A 20,251-nucleotide genomic window follows, 5' to 3' on the forward strand; every position below is an offset into this window, starting at 1 on the left:
TTCTGGTTCTGGTCCAACAACAAGGAGACTCTAGTTTTACACAGACTAACCCTTGAACACATTCCTACAGGAAGCAGTTGCAGTCAGATCCTTTCGGGTCACGTGACCCAGTCTATTCTTGGCCAGCAGATCGGAGGTTGGGTTGCAGCATGAAGGACGGCGGCAGAGCTCCAAGGTGAGAATCAGAACTTTTACTAACAGTCTGGGTTCCAGAACCGGCCAACCGGACTCTGGTTCTTCAGAGACCCAGATAAAACAGCATGCTGGTACCGGAGGTCCAGTTTAAAACTGGATCACAGAAGCCGAGCTGCTCACATTTCCAGCAGTTTGTGGTTTTTAAAGGGCCAGAATCACGTAAAATCTTTCCTTCACGTTTTTAGAGTTGCTTTGATTCAACCTCCCAGCTGTTAAACACCTAGGTGGACTTAGCCCCGCCTTCCAGACGCAGCTCCTCCCGACTAGCCAGCAGCAATTAGCAGTGACTGCTAGTGCGATGCAATGTCAATAACGTGTCTATATGATGAGGATGCAAATGAGCCGATCAAACGTGTTTAATTTTAGTTTCATCATCAAGACTCACTTTCTGAATCCAGATTCAATGATCAGCTGATTGCTGGGACGGTTTGGTTCCGCCTTGCAACCAATCACTGTGTCAGCCCTAGCAACGGGGTCTACTGCCTAGCAACGGGGTCTGTTTCCTCTCAGTCACTATCAGCAGGTCAATCTCTGATTTAGGACTGGACTGGGAGCTGTGGGAGAAATGGGAGAATCCTGCAGCCTGGTTCTCAGCCCCGTAGACATGAATACGTAGACGCCTCATTGAGCGGACTGGCTCGTTGCTGCTATATGTCACAGCGTCCACCATATTGAATATGATCTACAGTATGTGCCATTAAGCTAACATAATTGTACTGAACAAAAATCTAAAGGCCTCATGTCAGATGTTGTTGCCATGTGGAGTTAACTGTAAATGAGCATTGCTGACATTTTATTGTACCAAAGTAATATTTCTTTTGAACTGTGTATAATATTTAATCCAACTTCCTGTCAGTGAGCGTTACTCAGTGAGTTGTTGTTTTACTCGGTGCATTGTGGGACATGTCCACTGGGTGGTCAGACGAAATGAGCAACAGCTGGACAATCCTTGGTCTGGACAATAAAAGGCCCCAAAATGTCACATTATGTCAGAAGTCAGAAAGCCTCAGATGTTATGTGGGAGCCGTTGGCATATTGGATGCAGGACGTCGTACCGACGGTCCGATAATGGTCCGTTATCGGACCGTTGGCCCTTTAAGAGTTGGTTTCCAACAGACCGGCTCTACTGCAGATCCTCCTCATCCTCGTCTGACCGCTCAACACCAGACGGCCACATCGGCTCGTCCGTCTGAGGATCGGCTCAGACCAGCGACACTCAGCTGATGAGACTATTGGTCTGAACAACAGACGCATCAAACCTCAGACTGTCTGTAACCGCCTACGGGAAGCCAACTGGGTCAGAATCAGATTCCTCAGCCTGACCCCGATCAGGACTGTCGATCCGCTACAAACGGCCGAACCACGATGTCATCGATGCTGATATGAAGATCAGTAATTACTGAAAATGTATTTTGAGTTTCTCTATATATTGCGTAACCCAAATGTTCATAAAACTCTTATATTTGACACGGGGCTTTATATTTTTGTTCAGTGTAAATGGACTTAACTTTATAAAGCATGGTTGTACAAAGTATTTTAAGTTAATGCTTGTCATTAACACATTCTGTCACACCCTAATATATTTGGGAATTAAAGAAAGCACTAAAGACAATATTTCTAACTTTTTGATGTGATTAATTGTTTAAAGAGCACAGTGTTATATTTGGTACAGCTGATTCTCATCAATCCTTTTTATATTGACATTATGAAGACACACACTGGAGTGTATTCATGAACATAAAAACACACAAAAAGTAAAAGAAAAAAGGTGTACATTAAATACAGATTTATCTGTACTGCCAACACCGGGTTCAGTCTGCTGGTCAAACTGGGAGCAGTCCAGTGACGTCCTGGTGGCTAAAGCCAAAGATAAAAGACAAATTATCTAACATTTTAATAGAAAATTAAATCGTGACTCCTTCACATTTTGAAAAAACATACATTTTTAACAAATAGGGGCATTGACTTGAGCATCTTTACAACATAGTTAAACATCGACATTTTGAAACAGAAGACTGGAGAAAAACAGTCGGTGCTGATCCTGACTGACCTCTAAAACCCTCTGGTCATCAGCTTTCTCTTGTTAATAAAACTACACAGTATGAAAGTTAGCTAAGCTAACAAAATTATAACCAGAGTGGTTTCTCTGACCCAGTTATTTACCTGGGAAATATTTCTTGGTTGTTTAGAAGCTAGATTCTAGCCGCAAAGCCAAGAAATTCTGCTCATAAAATTACATTATTTTCTCTCATTCTTACCTGTGAAATGAAATGCTAATGGGTCCAGTTTATCCAGTTTTTACTGTAAAACGATTGAAACAACAAGAACATGAAGTATGGAGCTCCCATTGCTCTACTGCCACATTCAAAATGGCGGCGACGTAACGTTGGAGTCCAATGAGGCGTCGACGAATTCACATCTGTGCTCAGCCCGTTCAGAGATTCTTGCTGATTTTCCGTTGCAGGTTGATTCATCCCAGCGTTTAAACGCCACATAACCTGAAGCACCAACAGCCAGTTTAAACTCCCAAACCGCCACCTCGTCCCTGAACGCCACTCTGGGTCCATTGCTGTCCTCCTGCATCCTCAGCAGAGGTTGAGGCAGACGTCCAGAGGTCAGAGGTCGTCCTGTGCGCCGTGACATCATGGTGGGCGTGGCGGCGTGCGGCTCTGTGAGCTCCATCAAAGCTCTGTGGGAGACGCGGATCCAGAGACGGAAGGAGGAGGAGGAGCAGAGGAGGAGACCGTCCAGGGGCGGGGCCACAAGCAGGTTAGACTCCGCCCACTCACTCCTATAGGTCGATATTATCATTGGTTTATTCCCGGTCATTCACACCCAGCGAGCAGCGTCAGGTGTTTGTCATGGTAACGGAGTTATGACGTCTTCAGCCCTGAGTCCTGTTTGTGTTCGGACACCTTGAATCTGTCTGAACTGGGACCAGTTTGGCTCCACATACTGGTCCCAGTTCACAAGCTCCTCTGCATAAGAACTAGACCAGGCTGGACCAGGTGAATGGTGTTCAGAATCAAACTGGGATCAGAGGTTCTTCAGAACCAGGATCGGTGGTTGGGTTCTGGTGGGCCCAGTTCCTAACTGCTGTGACCCGTTCTGGGCCAGGCTGAGTGTCCGGGTCTGGGAGGACCGGGCGGTTCTGGCCCGCCTCAGGGAAAAGCTGCAGACGGAAGATGGACGGCTGGTTCTCCGGATAGAACAAGAGGAGTGGAAGGTACCGCCCAGGGACCGCCTCGGTTCGCTGGTCCAGAACATCCCGTTGACCCACCTGTGTTTGTCTCAGAACCTGCCGGCATGTCTGGTCCGGTTCGTCCAGGTCCAGGAGTGGCAGATCCACAGAACCGGCCTGCTGAAGGTTCCGCCATTCATCTGCAGCTTCCAGAACCTCTTGGTTCTGGACCTGTCCCGGAACGCCGTCACAGAGATACCACAGCAGATCGGTGAGCACCGCCTGGGCCCAATTGACCCATACTGGGTCTATCCGGACCCGGCCTCTGAACACCTGTCGTGACCCGGTTCTCGTCTCAGGGAAGCTGACCCAGATCAGAGAGCTGCTGCTGAGCTACAACCGGATCCAAGTCGTTCCTGAAGAACTCGGTGGCTGTGAGAGTCTGGAGAGGCTGGAGCTGGCCATGAACCGGGACCTGAATGAGCTCCCAGACCAGGTATCATTCCAGGTATCGTACCAGGTTCCGGACCAGGTCCCATTCCAGGTACAGGACCAGGTCCCATTCCAGATACCAGACCAGGTCCCATTCCAGGTACCAGACCAGGTACCATTCCAAGTACTATTCCAGGTACCGGACCAGGTCCCAGACCAGGTCCCATTCCAGATCCCAGACCAGGTACCATTCCAGGTACTATTCCAGGTCCCAGACCAGGTCCCGTTCCAGGTACCGGACCAGGTCCCATTCCAGATCCCAGACCAGATACCATTCCAGGTACCGTTCCAGGTCCCAGACCAGGTCCCATTCCAGGTCTCGTACCAGGTCCCATTCCAGGTCCCATTCCAGGAACCATTCCAGGTCCCATTCCAGGTCCTAGACCAGATCCCAGACTAGGTCCCTTTCCAGGTACCATTGCAGGTCCCAGACCAGGTCCCATTCCAGGTACCATTCCAGGTCTCATTCCAGGTACCATTCCAGATCCCAGACCAGGTCCCATTCCAGGTACCATTCCAGGTACCAGACCAGGTCCCATTCCATGTACCATTCCAGGTCCCAGACCAGATCCCAGACCAGGTCCCCTTCCAGGTCCCATTCCAGGTACCAGACCAGGTCCCATTCCAGGTACCATTCCAGGTACCAGACCAGGTCCCCTTCCAGGTCCCAGACCAGGTACCATTCCAGGTACCAGTCCAGTCTAGGTTCGGTCCAGTTGATCCAGCTCTGTCGGTCTCCAGCTCAGGAACTTGGTGCGGCTGCAGCACCTGGACCTGTCCATGAACGACTTCGTCTCCCTGCCAGATTGTGTAGTCGCCCTGCCGGCACTGGAGTGGCTCGACATGGGGGGCAACCGCCTGCAGCGGTTACCTGACGACATCCACAGGTAGGAACACCTGGGCTACGCCTCCCGTGGCACTGAGCTCCGCCCCCATGTGGCCTAGTGGACCAATGGGACGTGTCTGTCGTCAGGATGCAGACGCTGCAGACGCTGTGGCTGCAGAGGAATGAGCTGCAGATCCTGCCAGAGAACATCAGCAGGATGTCCAGATTGGACACGCTGGTCCTCAGCAGCAATAGGCTGAGGGACATCCCGTCCCTGATGGAGGACATGACCAACCTCAGGTACACCTGTTCATCTGTCTCCATTGACTGTTTGTCTCTGAAGCGCTCCAACAGCCTGTTCAAACAAATGAAAATCGTCTTCAGCTGAAGCCTCTAGACGAGCCACCCATTTGGTTCAGCTGTTGGAGACGAACATGTCCAAGACCTACAGGTCCCTATGAGACAACAAGTATGGTTCTGAGCTGCTCCAAAACCAGAACTGACAAAAAGCCATCAAACAGTTTGGCAAAATCAAAAGACTTTCTAAAAATTGTCAAAGTGTCTGAGAATGTAGATGGTAACTCAGGATTAGACAGGGTAGTCGAACCGCAGGACAGATTGCCCAAGTTGGGCAATCTTCAGTGCGTCAGTCTCAGGTTGGTCTCTCATGTCTCAGTCTCAGGCTGATTCTGCGCCGTCTCTTGTGGACAGGTTTGTGAATTTCCGGGACAACCCTCTGATTGTAGACGTGTCTCTGCCTCTGAGGACGGAGGACTGCGAAGACGACCGGGAGATGTTTGGACGGGACTTCATGCTCACCTACATCCAGGAGGCCCGGAAGAGAAACTACGCCGTGCTGAATGCGCACCGACTCCACCGTTAGTACTGCCGGTTCTGGACTCTAACTCTATCTAGTAAACTGGTCTGCAACTGTAACCAGGTTGCCAAGGCAGAACCTGACCCACTAACTCAGGGGTGGCCAACCAGACCAAGACCAAGAGCCACATTTTTTACCAAGTTACCGCAAAGAGCCACATCATATGCATGGGCACACATGAACATCAACCCATCCCTTCCTCATACTTTTGCTCAGCCAGATTTATTGTAAATTTCACCCACTATTTTAACACTACAAAGACCACAGGCCAGACATTTTCAACAATGAACACTGTGCACTTTCTCATGCAAACAAACTCTGTTTAACCAAATAAACAAACAATAATAGAACAATTTACAATACATTTTTCCTTTTATTATGTGCATTACATGTGTTATTTAATGGGACTTCTGGCATTCAACTAGCATGGAGTGAGCTGAAGTGGCGCTGAAGGTTTGAAGCCTTAAAATGCGACAAGGACACCTGACATATAAGGCAGAATGGCTTTCCACTACGTTCAACAAAAAAATATAAATTCTCCCACTCTGTCAAAAACGTCCTGTGTTCATCTTCATATTTTCGTTTTCCTGTGCATTTTTTCCCTGCCACTTTGAGTGCGAAAGGTTTACTCAAATGATTTTACTCTTACTGAAAAACTGCGCACATGAGCATTTGACGAAAATACCGTATTGCACTCAAGCGAAGTGAAACTTGGATATTATAGCGACCCTACAGTATGTGCTAAATGTTACTGCATGTTACGCTGTTTAGAGATTAAAATTAGAGTGTATGATTTCCCATTGTCCGCAAATGCATCAGGATGGATGAGAGAGTGAGGGGTGAGCGGAGGTTTGTGTGAGAGCAGATGGCGAACGACTGGAAAGAGTAAGGCAGCAAGAGAAACACAGACTGTTTTTTGTTTGTGTTGTTTTTGCGTGGTTACGGCCAACAGTAATGGCGTGCTGCTGTTGTCAGTAATTGACAGTTCATTTGACTACTTTTCGTCATTATTACATGAACGTAAGAGCCGCATGGAACCGGTCAAGGAGCCGCATGCGGCTTGGCCATCCCTGCACTAACTGGATTAACGGAACCATCAGACCCAAACATTAACCTCCATGTTGATCACGGTCTAACGGTACCACTAACCGGGCCGGCGGGTTCATACCAAGGTTTTGACGTCTTTCTGTTCTGGACCTTTCAGAGACAGATGAAGACCAGCCCAGACATGACCCGGTACAGCTCGGTCCCTCTACTGCCTGATTCCAGCGAACCGGATCAGAACCAGAACCCGGTTTGGATCAAGAGACAGAATTGAAACCAGAAACTGGAGCTGATCAAGTTTGACTTTAATAAACGGATTCTGATCCACAGACTGACGTTTTATTACAGCTGCTGGTTCCAGACAGGAACCAGACCCTAACAGGTCCGGTCCAGCAGGGCGTGAACCAGGCCAGAACCGAACAAGTCCATCAGGACGAGGGCAGGGCGGTCAGCAGGACGTTCTCCAAGGTCACCTCTGCGTGTGCGTAGCCAATCAGACGGCTGCTGAAGCCTCTGGTCCGCAGGAAGTCCCGCCTACCGCTGTCGATCAGCAGCTTACAGAGCCGACCCAGATGCTCCCGCTCCGCCGCCGACCAGAACCTGCAGAACCACAGGAGGATAGATCAGTACCAGGAGGTACTACTGCTCCAGAGCCTCCAGCAGAACTGAAAGCTTTACCTGCTTAGCACCGCCAGCCGCTCCGCTTCTTCATGATCCTCAGCCGCTCCGCTCTGATTGGCCGCTCCGCTCTGACTGGTTGTTCCGTTGTGATTGGCTGGCGGGCCACAGGTGGCCCAGCTGGACATGCGGCAGAAAGCGGAGAACTCGGCGGGTCCGAGTCCTCTCTGGAGGAAGAACTCCTGACCCACGTAGTGACGCCATTCACAGCGGTGGTGGCAGCATAACGCCACGGTCAGGCCCAGAACCGGACCGGTACCAGTGCCGGACTCTGGCCCTCTGACGCTCTTGGGAAGCAGCTGGGTGTCTGATTGGGCTCCGGCCGTGTCCAGTAGGCAGCGCAGGGCCAGATCTGGGGGCAGAACCAGAACCAGAACCGGGATCTAGCAGCTGAATTGGACCTGCAGGTCTCACCTGTCGCCGCTCCGCAGAGATGCTTCCCGACTCCCACCAACGGCAGCGCTTTCTCCCTCAGCACCGGAACTTTACCTGCATAGAACCTGGTCAGAACCGGGTCAGAACCAGTAATGTAGAGCCCCAGAAGATGCTGGTTCTTACTTAGGTCCAGGTGCTGAATGTCCACCTGTAGCCGCTCAAATGGGTCGGCAGAACCCTGGTGCTTCCCGTCCACCTGAAGAAGGGAAAAAGTCAGAGGGGCGGGTCCGGTTCTAGTTCTGGTCAGTTTCATGGATTTACATAAATATTTATCTGATCCAGACCGGTTCTGGTTCCCTGGTTCTTCTACCTTAAAGCGGGTGCTGCAGCGCTCCACCAGCAGCAGCTGGAGGTCCTGGCTGGTTTCCATGGCGACCCCCTGACCTTCAGGGTTCTGCAGGGCCCGGTGGATCCAGTGGGACAGCTTTCCCCGGCCGGCGCCGAACTCCACAAAGCAGCGCCCCCTGCTGAGCAGACCCAGCTCCTGCAGGTGACCTAGGAGGGAGGCCTGAACACACCTGTCCGTCAGACAGGCTCCGCCCCCCCAGAGATGACCGGCTCATGGATTGGTTCGTCTCCAGTGGTGTCTGTCCTCACCTGTTGCTTCAGGTGTTTGTGGGCAGAGCCTCCGTTCTTTGGGTCAGACAGTTCTTCCTGGAGGACGGGATGGGACAGCGTCCTGTCCTCCATGTCCTGCTGAAGACCTGCAGGGGACATGGAGTAACCAGATCACTTCCTGGTTAACCTGGTTACCTGGCAACAGAAACTCACCTTCAGCAGCTGCCTTCAGTTTCTCCACCAGAGACTCCAGATCTGCTCTGCTGCGCTCAGCCAGAGACACCTGATACACACCTTCATCATCATCATCATCATCATCATCATCATCATCATCATCATCATCATCAGCTCTGTTACCTCTGGAAACTCCTGATCTCTATCAACTCGTCCTGCATTGATGTTCTCCACATAGTAGACCTGAAGAGAGAGAAAGAGGGTTGGGTGGTTGGATGGTTGAATGGATGGATGAAGGTTGGATGATCTCACAGGTCGGGGTTTCTCTCTAGAGTTGCATTTCTTCAGGTGCTTCTCCAGGTTCTGTTGGGCCACGGTGCTGTTGACAGAACAGATTCTGATTACCGACCCGGTTCCAGTCCGACTGAGACAGATCAGAACCAGGACTCACTGCTTGGGGTCCAGTGGACACGTGATCCTCCTGCTGCCACCGACCCCCTCCTCCTGAAACAGGAAACACGTCACAGCTTTAATGACATCACTGCTGATCAGCGGCACCGATCCAGATAAGATCTTTTTAGGAAGTAGCTACTGAATCCACGTGGCTCACCATGGTCTTTTTTTTTTATTAAACAAACCGTATACAAAGACTCGTTGAGGTATAAGAACATTGCAACATAGGTAGAAAAAATAAACAAAAACAAGGGGCTAAGACTAAAGATAAGCACATAAACAGTAAGGCAAATGAATAACAATAGAGCAAGATTTTAAACAAAAGAAAAGTAGAGATACTGGCAGTTACTTTTTTTGCAGAAATAGATTTCAAATGTTTCAATGAGGTGTAATACAGTTTAAATTGGTTAAGAAAAAAATCAAAACAAGGTGTAGAACCTCTCCATTTACAGCAGGATTTATGATATTTAACAAGCAAGAAGACAATATTTACCATGTCAGATATTTGACTATCAAGGCCATCAACATAGTATAATATGTGGGTGATGGTTATCTCTGGGATGGCTTCAATTTTAAGGGACAACCAGTTTTTAATGTCTCTCCATAGTTTAAAAGAAAAAGGACAGAAAAAAAGAGCTGATTAATGATTCTTCTGGACATTCACTAAAGATACAACATGTTGAATGAAATTTCAATCTTTTGTGCAAAAATTCAGCCACTGGGTAAAAATTGTGAGATTTTGAAGCGAGTCTCTTTAACCTTTGGTGAAATCGGCCATTTTACATACTTGGAGAACAAATTCTTTATAATAGACAGATTGGTTGTTATCAAGATACTATTGTTGTAATCATTAAATAATTTAGATTTGAAGGCCGTCACAAGCAGAACATTATTGCACTTTCTATCAGTCACACTATATTCTCCAATTTTCAATTTGGGTAAAGATGAAATAACATTTGAATATCTGAAGGTGTTTTGGATGAGATGGATCAGAGCTACAGGAATAGCTTTGCATACTTTTAGATATTCATTACAAGAACAGTTCAGATCAAATTTGTTGGTAAAATCTCTATGATTTAACAAAACACCATTACTATCCATTAAGTCAGTTACAAATAAAATACATTTTTCATACCAGTCAGTTTTAAAAATAGATTTTCTATTTATTAATATTGATCTGTTATTCCACACAACGGATCCATGTGGGGTAAAATTGTGGGTAAATATCATTTTCCAAAAATGTAAAACTTGCTTGTGAAAATTAGACGGTGCAATATTAATCTTGGTTAATTCAAAATCACATTTAAGCAAGAAATCCAAGCCACCGAGTTTATTAAATATAGATTTAGGGATATGAAACCACATTGAGTTGGAATGAGACAAATAGTTTTTCAGCCAATTTATTCTAAATGAACCAATCAGAGCCTCAAAATCCAAAGCTCTAATTCCTCCTTTATCATAATCTTTAATAAGATGAGATCGTCTTAAGTGGCTCACCATGGTCGCATGCTCTCCGCAGAAGCTCCGCCCCTTTCCGGGGACCATCTTACAGAAGCGGTTTTTCTTCTGGACGAAGAAGCTGCATCTGCTAGGCAGAGGTGTCGCCATGTTGACCCCGGTGAGGCGTTCAGGGGCTCCGAGAGCTGTAAGAAAAAAACAGGCAGTCACTGAAAACAAGAACGGCTTCACAGCGGAGTGGGGAAAATTACTGCTGACGTCTATCGTAGCTCTTCTAGTGGCGGAAACACGTCATCAACACATGTTTTGTAGTACGCGCAGCTCACCCTTTAGTGTAGTCCCTTTTTAAAAGTCTTCCTAATGTCATCCTGTCTCATCACAATGAGGCTAAAACAGATTTCTCATCATCATCTGACCCCTAACGAGCGGAGCTGTATCAATGAAAACGCATTAATATTTGTTTCTGTCTCAAACTCTGGAGCCGGACCAGTTCAAGTTAATACCAAAGTATTACTTTGTCTTCCTGCGGAGCTCCGACAGATCCAGAACCGGACACCAAAGCCGTTTGAGTCCAGAGGTTTCTCAGCGAGAAACACGAGGCATTCAGGTGACCAGGGGAGTGTGGGAAAAGTCAGTACATGCAGGCAGACTGATTGAAGTGGAAACAGTTTCCAAGTTACGTGAAAGAAAGCAGGAATATGTTCATAGTTTCGCTTTGCTAGCTACATTACAGGCCTTTCTTGTTATTCTCCTTGAGTTTGCTTAAGTCCACTCAGAATGCAACCTTCATTCTGGATTCAATTCCAACTGGGCCGAAATCATTGTGGTCTCTGATTGGCTGCAATGAAGCCGTCCACCCGCCTCCACAGGACTCTTCCCGTATTCATGTCTCTGACTCCTCCTACCAGGGCGGTGCTGAGCGTCAACGTGCGGAATGACGTTGACTGCAAGCAGTCTGTGATGGCGGCGCAGCGGGGCGGCGGTCCCAGTTCTTCTCGGCCCGCAGCGGCTGCGGATCACTCGGTTCTGGTCGTAGTGGGAGCGCTCCAGCCCAGCGGACCGCTGGATCTCGTACTGCGACAGATAGAAGCAGGTGAGCGGATTCTGGAGGACTGAAGAACCGAACCGTAGGGCGGGAGGTCTGTGAGCTTTTCAAAATAAAAGCATTCGACTACTGCAGATCGGACCAGCGCGGAGACCCGGATAAATTCAGGACCCGGTTCGGTTTTTCATGGGTTTAGGTTCGGTGTGAAGAGCTGCACAGTGTGTTGAATATGAGGCAGGTTTGAACTCTTAACAGAACGTTCTGTGGTCGGACAGAGCCATGCTATCGGGGTTAGCATGCTGGCTTCCTCTATCGGAAGCTGACTTTTCAGAGTAAAGTGTCTATGAACTACAGGACTGAACCGAACCAGAACCAGTCTTACTGATTCTGATCCGGAAACATAAACTGGAGTCTGGACCAAATCTGATTCAGTAACCAGAGATGGCCGGGTTCAGCCTGGTTCCGGCTGGCTGTGGCTCGGTTCTGACCCGCTTCAAGACGGGTTTCTTCTGAATGATCAAAACACTAGATCAGCTTCTCTGAACGTCTGCAGCTGGAGGAGCAACACTTCTGTTTGTGGTCGGGTGATCCTAGGTCGGGTCCAGGATCAAGAACCATTACATGCGTCTCCTCCAGGAGGAACCCAAGGAACCTCTGGTCCATTCACTGAACCCAGTTCCATGTAGAACCTCCCGAGGAGCAGCAGCTCTCAGTTTGGACCCATCTGGTTCTGATCACTGCTGTTCTGATTGGACCTGGAAAAGAACTGGTTCTGAGCCCAGGTTCTGGAGAACCTGCTGTGGTTCTGTCGCTGCTGGACAGAAAGAGGAAGTTCTGTTTCTACACACCAACTTCCTGTTTGTTCAGGAAACCTTGTTGGTCAAAGATAGGAAGAAAAAGCGATGGGTCACTCTGTGAGGAAACTGATGCTTAGCTGGGCCTTTTGTTCAGGTTCTGTTCAGGTTCTGTTTTTCTTGGTAGTCCCTGCCGCAGTAGAGACTCTCTTTCCTCTAATATCTATAAATAATAGTATTACAGAAAACCCTCAAACAGAACCAGAAAGCAGATGCCGATAAGCAGCCAGCAAATTGTAACCTCCAGATTATCTGCTCATCCTTTCAGTTTCATAGTTTCACATTCTGGATCATTTTAAAGTTCCATTGTTGTGATGAGAAATGGCTCCATCAACATGCGTTCACTTGACAAGTTCTAGATTAACTCAGATTACAATAACGATGGAGGCTAAGAGGCTGAAGGCTGGTCCGACACGCCGCCATCCAAGAGCTAACAACTGTAATTGGCTTGAAACACATGCTGGTGAAAGTGAAATGTAGCACTTAAGCTAACCTTAGCATTTTGAGTAATTTTAGATTATACATTAATGTTTTTATACTGAATAGAGCCAGTCCATATTAGTCAACATAATAATGGTACTCCACGTGCTATTGACTACTTTTGCTAATTTTCAGCTTCAGATCACAACGCCGGGTTTCCACCGACGCGCACGATTTCATCAGAAATGTTCTAGTCATTGATAAACTGCAGCCCATGCAGACCCAAGGTGATTAGCGACTCCAGTTTAATTTCTGATTTCCACCCACAGGCTTTCCTCTGCCTACATCCCCCAGAATGCCGTGCATTCCTGGATCAGAATTCAGTGACATTATTAACAGTCAGACGTTTTTTGAATTGATATTGATCACAAGTCTATGGTGATAGATATTGATATTGAAGCCAATGAGTCCAAAGCGACATTTCTGCTTATCCTAGTCACCATTTTATTTACTAGTTCAGCTCATCAACAGCTAGGTCTGTTAGGACTTGGTGATGATGGTGATGATGGTGACCAGGTGGTGTCTCTGTTCCAGGTTTGCGCTGCTGGCAGGCGGATCTAGACGTTGTGGTTCTGGATCAGCAGCTAAAGCTCTTCGTGTCGAGACATTCGGCTTTTCTGTCTGAAGACGTCCGAGGTGAGGAACAAAGATCCTCTATGCACACGAGGTGCTCCTCTCGATACAGGGGTAGAACTATAGTGGGTGGGGCCACAGCGGGTGTAGTAGCCTGGTTCCTGGTCCATGAATGGACCAGGAACTAAAGTGGGTGGAGCTTCCTGCAGGTGAGTGTAGATCAGCTGCTGCCTCAGTGTGAGCAGACCGACCAGAACCAGAACTTTACTGGCCCTCCTGCTGTGTGTGTGTGTGTGTGTGTGTGTGTGTGTGTGTGTGTGTGGGTGTGTGTGTGTGTGTGTGAACTCATGAACCGGGTCAGCTGAGTCTCTGCTGAGCCGCCTGCAGGAACATCAGGAGCGTCTCCACCACAGTTATGGTTCTGACCCAGTTTCTGAACCACAAGACTAATGAGCAGAACTGGGTGCCGCTGTTCTGTAACCAGGTTCTGGTTCTGACCCAGGGCACTGTCCGTCCAACTCTTCCTGCTGTGTAACGGATGTTTTGTTGGTCCTGCAGGTCAGCGGACCCTGCAGCACCGGGGAGAGGTTCTGGACACCCAGGTGGTTCTGAACCCGACCCAGAGCTTGGTCTGCTCAGAGGTGAGACTCTCATTGTATCTCTGTCTCCTCTGACGGACTCTAACGGACCCGTCGGTTCTGTTCAGGTCCAGCGGCTCCTCTGCGACCCGTCGCGCCACAAGCTGCTGGTTCTGGCGGGTCAGTGCGTGGAGAGCAGCGGAGAGCTGGTTCTGCAGCAGGGCGGATTCTCCAGCCGGGATCTGGCCCAGATCCTGGCCGGTGACGAGGTGAGCGGTACTGATAATTAGAACCACCTGGTTCTGATGGTTAGAGCCAGCTGGTTCCGGTCCATTTGGTAAGAGTTGTGTCTCTGGTGCTGCAGGTGGTGGAGCTGCTGGGTTCTGCTGACCCGGTTCTGAAGGCCCGTCTCACCCTCAGCTGCCCGACCCATTGCTTCTGGACCGACTCGGAGCTGCAGAACCTGCAGGTCCCGGTCTGCATGCGGATCAACCCGGGCCCGGTTCTGCCGGAGATGGAGGGCCTGCAGGAGTTCACGGAGTACCTGTCGGAGTCGCTGGAGCCCGGCTCGCCCTTTGACCTCCTGGAGCCGGCTGGCACCGCCGGCTTCCTCAAGCTGTCGCGGCCCTGCTGCTACGTGTTCCCCGGGGGCCGCGGTGACTCCGCCTTCTTTGCCGTCAACGGCTTCAACGTTCTGGTGAACGGCGGCTCGGACCCGCGCGCCTGCTTCTGGAAGCTGGTCCGGCACCTGGACCGAGTCGACTCGGTGCTGCTGACCCACATGGGCGATGACAACCTGCCGGGCCTGAACGCGTTACTGCTCAGGAAGGTGGCCGAGCGGAACCAGGAGGACGGGGATAACCGGGTCAGGAACCTGGTGTCCCCGGAGCTCGGCGTGGTGTTCTTCAACGCCCCCGGCAGACTGAAGTCCGTCCGTCCAGTACCAGGCCGGCTGCGTGGCTGTGACCAGGCGGCTCTTGCCCTGCTGACCCTCCAGAAGCTGGGAGTGACTCCAGAACCTTTGAGCAGGCCCGGCGGGCCCACCGTAGAGCCGCTGATCCTGTTCCAGAAGATGGGAGTGGGCCGGCTGGAGCTGTATGTTTTGAACCCGGTCCGCGGGTGCAAGGACCTGGAGGCTCTGATGCAGCTGTGGCCCAACGAAGCCGACTCAGGAGCTGCAGAGCTACCTCTGATCTGCCGGGTGTCCATCTGCGCCTTGCTGGTCTGGCACCCATCCGGAACCCAGGACCGGATTGTCCGAGTTCTCTTCCCCGGCTGCACGCCACAGGCCAAGATCCTGGACGCTCTGGACAAACTCGCTCATCTGGATTTCCTGAAGCAGCCGACTGTCAGTCTGGAGGCACTGGAAGTGTCCAAAACCCAGAAGCCATTGATCCGCCAAGAAAGTCGCGAAAGTCTCAAGTCCCAGTCCAAAGACCCAAGACCCAACGGTGCCTTACAGAAAGACAGACGGATCGAAGTCCGAAAACCTGAGCTGAAGACCAAGACCAAAGCAGGAGGGGACGCCACGTCCAAGGATGCAGAAGAAAAGACCCAGATAAAGGATGCAGATCTGAAACCAAAGACCACAAAAGCTGCTGAGAAACCAAATTCAAAGAGGGATGGATCAAAGGAGGATAAGAAGGATGTGAAGAAGAAGGACGAGAAGGTGTCTGCTGCTTCTGGGAAGAAAGAAGAGGCCTCGGAAAAGAAGAAGGAAGCTGCAAAGAAGGACGCCACAAGTCTGAAGACCAAGAAGGAAGCAAAACCAGAACCAAAGAAAGACAACAAGAAGGAAGGTAGAACCGAGGAGAAGAAACCTGCAAAGTTACTGGTTAAAGAAATAAAGAGAACCGATGGAACCACTTCCTTAACCGGAGCTACTGAACAAAGGAAAGCTACGGGTAAAACCGTGAGTGTGAAAAAGGGTGGGATGCTTCCAAAGAAAGATGCCTTCAACAAGGAGACGAGTAGGAAGTCGGGATCCCAGGAAAACCAGAAGACTTTAACGGCCGAGGACACGACGGTGGAGTTTAACAAACTGGAGGATGCCAACGGGAACAGAGGCCCAAAAACTGCTGGGGCGTCCAAGGAGACTTCCCTCAATGGGAACCAGATCTCCACCACAGAGAGTCCAGAGAAGTTCCGCTCTGTTGAGACGGATCCGGTTAGCGCCGCCTCACGTATCACCAGAACACCAAAAGGTGACCTCAGCGTGAACTTTGACCTTAGTCCAGCAATGTTCCGGGTTGCAGAGGGTTCCCCCAGAGTCCGGGTAGAGAAGACCCTGGAGCTGTTTTCTCCTGCAGACTCTGCTCCAACCAGTGCCGGACACACTCCCTTCCACCCGTCCCCTGAAGACACGCTGGGTCTCAGCAGCCCGGGCGCCCGGGGATCCAGTCTGGGCTTTGAAGACTACAACCAGGCCGGATCATGCAGAACCTCGGAGGTTAGCTCTCTGCGGGAAGGTGTGGAGAACTCCACATCGTCTCAGGATAAATGCTCCAGCCTCCTGAGTCCGGCCAGGGACTCCTCCCCCACCATGACGTCCATGCCGGCGGAGGTCGGCTCCCCCCACTCCACCGAGGTTGATTGTTCCCTCTCGGTCTCCTCAGAGCCGGTCCCCTCTGCCGGTGCCTCGGAATGCGCCAACACGATTCTTCCCGGTGGGCCCACCCTGAACGGACGCTGTGGTTCCGGGGAGAACGTCCGCGGGGTGTCGGGACTCCCCTCTGAGGTTCCCCACAACGTTGACCTCTGCCTGGTGTCTCCTTGTGAGTTCCAGCACCACCCGACTTCCGGTGCCTCACCAGACCTATCCGACAATGACCCCTCCCCTCCCACCTCGGCCTGCAGCCAGGAGACCCCACCCACATCGGTCAGCGACTCCCTGCCTACCGCCACGGACTCCGACTTGCCCCCCAGCACCGAGGAGTGTCCCTCCATCACCGCTGACCTGGACTCTGATGAAGACTCCGGCTTCCTCCGTCAGGCCAGTGATCTTCCCAGTCAGCACTTCATGCGGCGGACGGGACTCGACCCGCCACCTGCACCGGTTAAAGACCTGCCCCCTCTGCCGCTGCAGCGTGGCGCCTGCATGGCCGACCCCGAGGCTGACCGCGCCCTTAAGGCGTCCGGCGCCAGAAAGAAGCCTCTGCAGAGAACCACGTCAGGAAGCAGCCGGTCCAAAGCCGGTTCCCCCGGCTCCCTGAGGACCGGCCTCAACTCCAAACCTTCGTCACGGAGTTTGCCTGGTGGATCCAAGGTCACGCCTTCAAGACCGTCAGGTAGACGAAGTCCTGGGAGTCTTTAGATGGTTTCAGTCTGTTTCTTCTTTCAGTTATGTTCCTGCAAGAAACAGGCGTTTATCCTCAGCTATTTTTCAGTTTACTTTAGATCATATTTAGGTCATATTTAAATCGCACATGATGAATGTTATATGACTTCTGGTAATGTTTGAATTTCCTAATGTTTAACTCTCTGGATGTCGACTGATTTCTCCTTTAGGATCAATAAAGTAGAATCTGATTCCCACTCGGCAATCTGATGGTTTAGAACAGCAGTCCCCAACCTTTCTAGTCGCGCGGACCGGTCAGCCCTTCGCAATTTTGCTGCGGACTGGTGGGGGGGCAGTAAAGTGAAACATTATTTTTTTTTACAATTATTATACAATAAAATACTCCATAATACATTGAAACGAAAGAAGAAAACCTTTTTACAGGCCCAAACATTTGGTTAACAAATAAAAAGTACTGTGTAAACATTTTTTTTTTTTACAAATAACTACTGTACTGTAAAATAATAATTTTAATATGAACTGAAAGCGGATTCCGGTGCCCGAATTGCGGAGATCAGCGCCGCCTCACCGCAACCTGCACCATTGGATTAGAACGGGAGAAAATAAAAAATGATTATAAAAAAAACAAAACAAAGTACAGTAGCACAAATAGTGACTCTCGTGTATTTCACTGCTCTTCTGACTGAGCCGCTGCATCCTGACTCCGCTCTGTAGCGTTTTTTTTTCTTTTCTTCTAAAGCCCGCGGTGCAGGTGTGTTTTTGAGAGAAGAACATAGTTATCGGCAGCTGCTGTCGCTCTTTTTTCTTCTGGGAAAAAGATTCTTATAAACCGACATGCCACCATCGATTATGTTAAATTTGGCAAGCTGTTTTACGTACGTACATGTACATATTAAACCGCAACGTTGTTGACACACAGGTAGAGAAGAAGCGGAGAGACTGTTTAGCCAATCAGAATGCAGAACACAATGCACGATGCAAATCCGCGAAGCAGCGAGACCGTGAAAGGTGAACCGCGATGTAGCGAGGGTTCACTGTACTCCGATGTTGTTTTGTTACTCGTTCTGCTGCAAGTTGGCTCAATTTTTACGCGCAAGACGTAACCGGTAAAATCCGGTTTAAGATTTTCAAAATAAAAGTAGTTCATTATTTCATGCGCGGCCCGGTACCAATTGGTCCGCGGACTGTTGGTTGGGGACCACTGGTTTAGAAAATCCCTTTGGCTCCCTCTGCTGGTCTCTGACTGACACATCCTCACCTGCTCTATCTCACCTGTTGACCAAAATGCTGCTTCCTTCATGCCAGGTTCTGCTGGTCCTGAAGGTCCTGTGGTTTACGTGGACCTGGCTTACCTGCCGTCTGGCTCCGCCTCCTCCACCGTCGACCACGGCCTGTTCAAACGCCTGCGTGCTTCGTATTACATCATCAGCGGCGACGACCCGGCGAAGGAGGCGGCGATGAGGAGGATCCTAGACGGCCTGCTGGCGGGGAAGAGCACCTGGCCCGACGATCCGGTGGGTGGCGCCTTCCCGAACTTCCTCTCCTCCAGATTGGACCTGCCCTCTGATCCGTCTCTCCCCCTGACTTACAGGTGACCCTCATCCCCACCTTTGACTCGCTGGCCATGCACGAGTGGTACCAGGAGACGCACGAGCGGCAGCAGCAGCTGGCGGTGACGGTGCTGGGCAGCAACAGCACCGTCGCCATGCAGGACGAGACCTTCCCCGCCTGCAAGGTGGAGTTCTGAGCCGGGCTCCGCCCACCTCCCGGCAGGACGCAGCTGCTGTACCAGTTAGAAACGTTTGCTCGCTACTTTCCTCACCAGTGTGACATCATTGTGGTCCCCCCCAGGCCCCACTGGAACAGAACCAGCAGCTAGAACCCATCCTGTGGATCAGAACCTGGATGGTTGAGACGTTTTGACTAAAACGGTTCGGATTAAAATTAGCATTAAACGCTACGATTAGCCCGCCGCTCAGTGTCAGCATTATGTTAAAATCTTGTTCCGCAGTCATCGACATAATCACCATGTAGCCGCACCGTTTCTACGGCAACGCCGCTGACGCCACAAAACGCTACGTATATCACACGCCCCACTTTCACCACAGGAGCAGAGGTGAAAGGTCGTAAAGAAACATTATAAAAAACATCGTAAAGAATCATCGGACCAAATCGTAACGAAACATTGTAAAAAACCGTTGACACATTAAAATGAAACTGTAAAGAAATGTAGGAAGGAAACACAGGAAGATGCAGACGGAAGGAAAACCCAACTGAATAGCCATGCTAATGCTAAAGCTAGTGCTAAGCTAGCGACCATTCGTCATCGTGAAGAGCAGAACTTTAGTTTAGAAGTTTAAGCCAATAAGCTGCTGCGCTGATCCAGCTCTGCTAGTTCTGCTTGTTCCAATGCCAACATTAATATTCACGGCCATGCTGGTTCTGCTACGGTTCTGGTTCCGGCCAACCCAGTCGATCCCTGGGTCTTCATCTGCTGATGAACTGGGACTCTGGTTCTGACCTGCCAGCTTCTGAACAGAACCCAGTAATCATGGCTGTGCTGCGGTTCTGAAAGTCTCAGGTTCTGTTGGCGGTTCTGTTCCTCCTGAAGGTTCTGACCCGGTAGGCGGTTGAACTGTTTTCTGGTCGGTTCTGATGCCTCCCCAGGTTCCGTCCACGCTGCCGCCGGCTGCAGCAGCAGTGCATCCTGGGAGCTGTAGTCAGTGTTTCTGCCTGTTTAAATGAATCCTGACTGAATTCACCTATTTATTTAATTTAACTGTGATGTCACAAAGTGTCCTTTAGGGCGGCGCCGTCCGTCCGGGCCGCTCGCCGCCTCTTAAAGCCACAGAATGTTTTTATGCTCCTGATGGAACCAGAACCTGCTAATGTGGTTCTGGAGTTCCGTTGGGTCCTTTAGCCCCGCCCCCTCACCTGTCTGCTTCCTGGAACACTAAGGATGGCCTTTCAGAATAAAAGTAGCTGTTGAACAGAATCTGTGTGGACTTTATTTTGAAAGAGTGGTGTTTCAGAAAGATTTCCATCGGATCGT

At 50.1% G+C, this 20,251-nt stretch overlaps 2 protein-coding genes across 7 annotated transcripts; one reads left to right on the forward strand and one right to left on the reverse strand.

The window, feature by feature from the left end:
* The first annotated feature begins 74 nt into the window (after positions 1-74).
* lrrc39 (leucine rich repeat containing 39) lies at positions 75-20,194 on the forward strand. Of its 5 annotated transcripts, none has more exons than XM_032571812.1 (14): positions 75-175; positions 2,660-2,964; positions 3,313-3,421; positions 3,491-3,647; positions 3,736-3,884; positions 4,610-4,755; positions 4,842-4,994; positions 5,406-5,572; positions 13,285-13,386; positions 13,882-13,964; positions 14,030-14,170; positions 14,266-17,188; positions 18,505-18,713; positions 18,791-20,194. In XM_032571812.1, exons 2-14 carry the CDS (start codon positions 2,840-2,842, stop codon positions 18,944-18,946), a joined length of 4,620 nt encoding a protein of 1,539 aa, XP_032427703.1. In that variant the 5' UTR covers positions 75-175; positions 2,660-2,839; the 3' UTR covers positions 18,947-20,194. The 5 variants fall into 5 exon arrangements, with proteins under 5 accessions (XP_032427703.1, XP_032427704.1, XP_032427707.1 ...); XM_032571813.1 differs by having other exon boundaries at positions 3,736-3,872; XM_032571816.1 differs by lacking the exons at positions 75-175; positions 2,660-2,964; positions 3,313-3,421; positions 3,491-3,647; positions 3,736-3,884 and adding an exon at positions 4,297-4,304.
* On the reverse strand, positions 6,900-11,008 carry trmt13 (tRNA methyltransferase 13). Of its 2 annotated transcripts, none has more exons than XM_032571823.1 (12): positions 10,698-10,865; positions 10,411-10,556; positions 8,912-8,964; positions 8,773-8,839; positions 8,644-8,703; positions 8,500-8,569; positions 8,326-8,432; positions 8,039-8,236; positions 7,852-7,924; positions 7,708-7,782; positions 7,294-7,645; positions 6,900-7,215 (listed from the first exon to the last, which is right to left on the reverse strand). In XM_032571823.1, the coding sequence occupies exons 2-12, from the start codon at positions 10,519-10,521 to the stop codon at positions 7,044-7,046; spliced, it is 1,338 nt and encodes a 445-aa protein (XP_032427714.1). In that variant the 5' UTR covers positions 10,522-10,556; positions 10,698-10,865; the 3' UTR covers positions 6,900-7,043. The 2 variants fall into 2 exon arrangements, with proteins under 2 accessions (XP_032427714.1, XP_032427713.1); XM_032571822.1 differs by lacking the exon at positions 10,698-10,865 and adding an exon at positions 10,886-11,008 and having other exon boundaries at positions 6,939-7,215.
* Positions 20,195-20,251: the final 57 nt, after the last annotated feature.

This window comes from Xiphophorus hellerii, chromosome 9 (genome assembly GCF_003331165.1).
Source record: "Xiphophorus hellerii strain 12219 chromosome 9, Xiphophorus_hellerii-4.1, whole genome shotgun sequence".
NCBI lineage: Eukaryota > Metazoa > Chordata > Actinopteri > Cyprinodontiformes > Poeciliidae > Xiphophorus > Xiphophorus hellerii.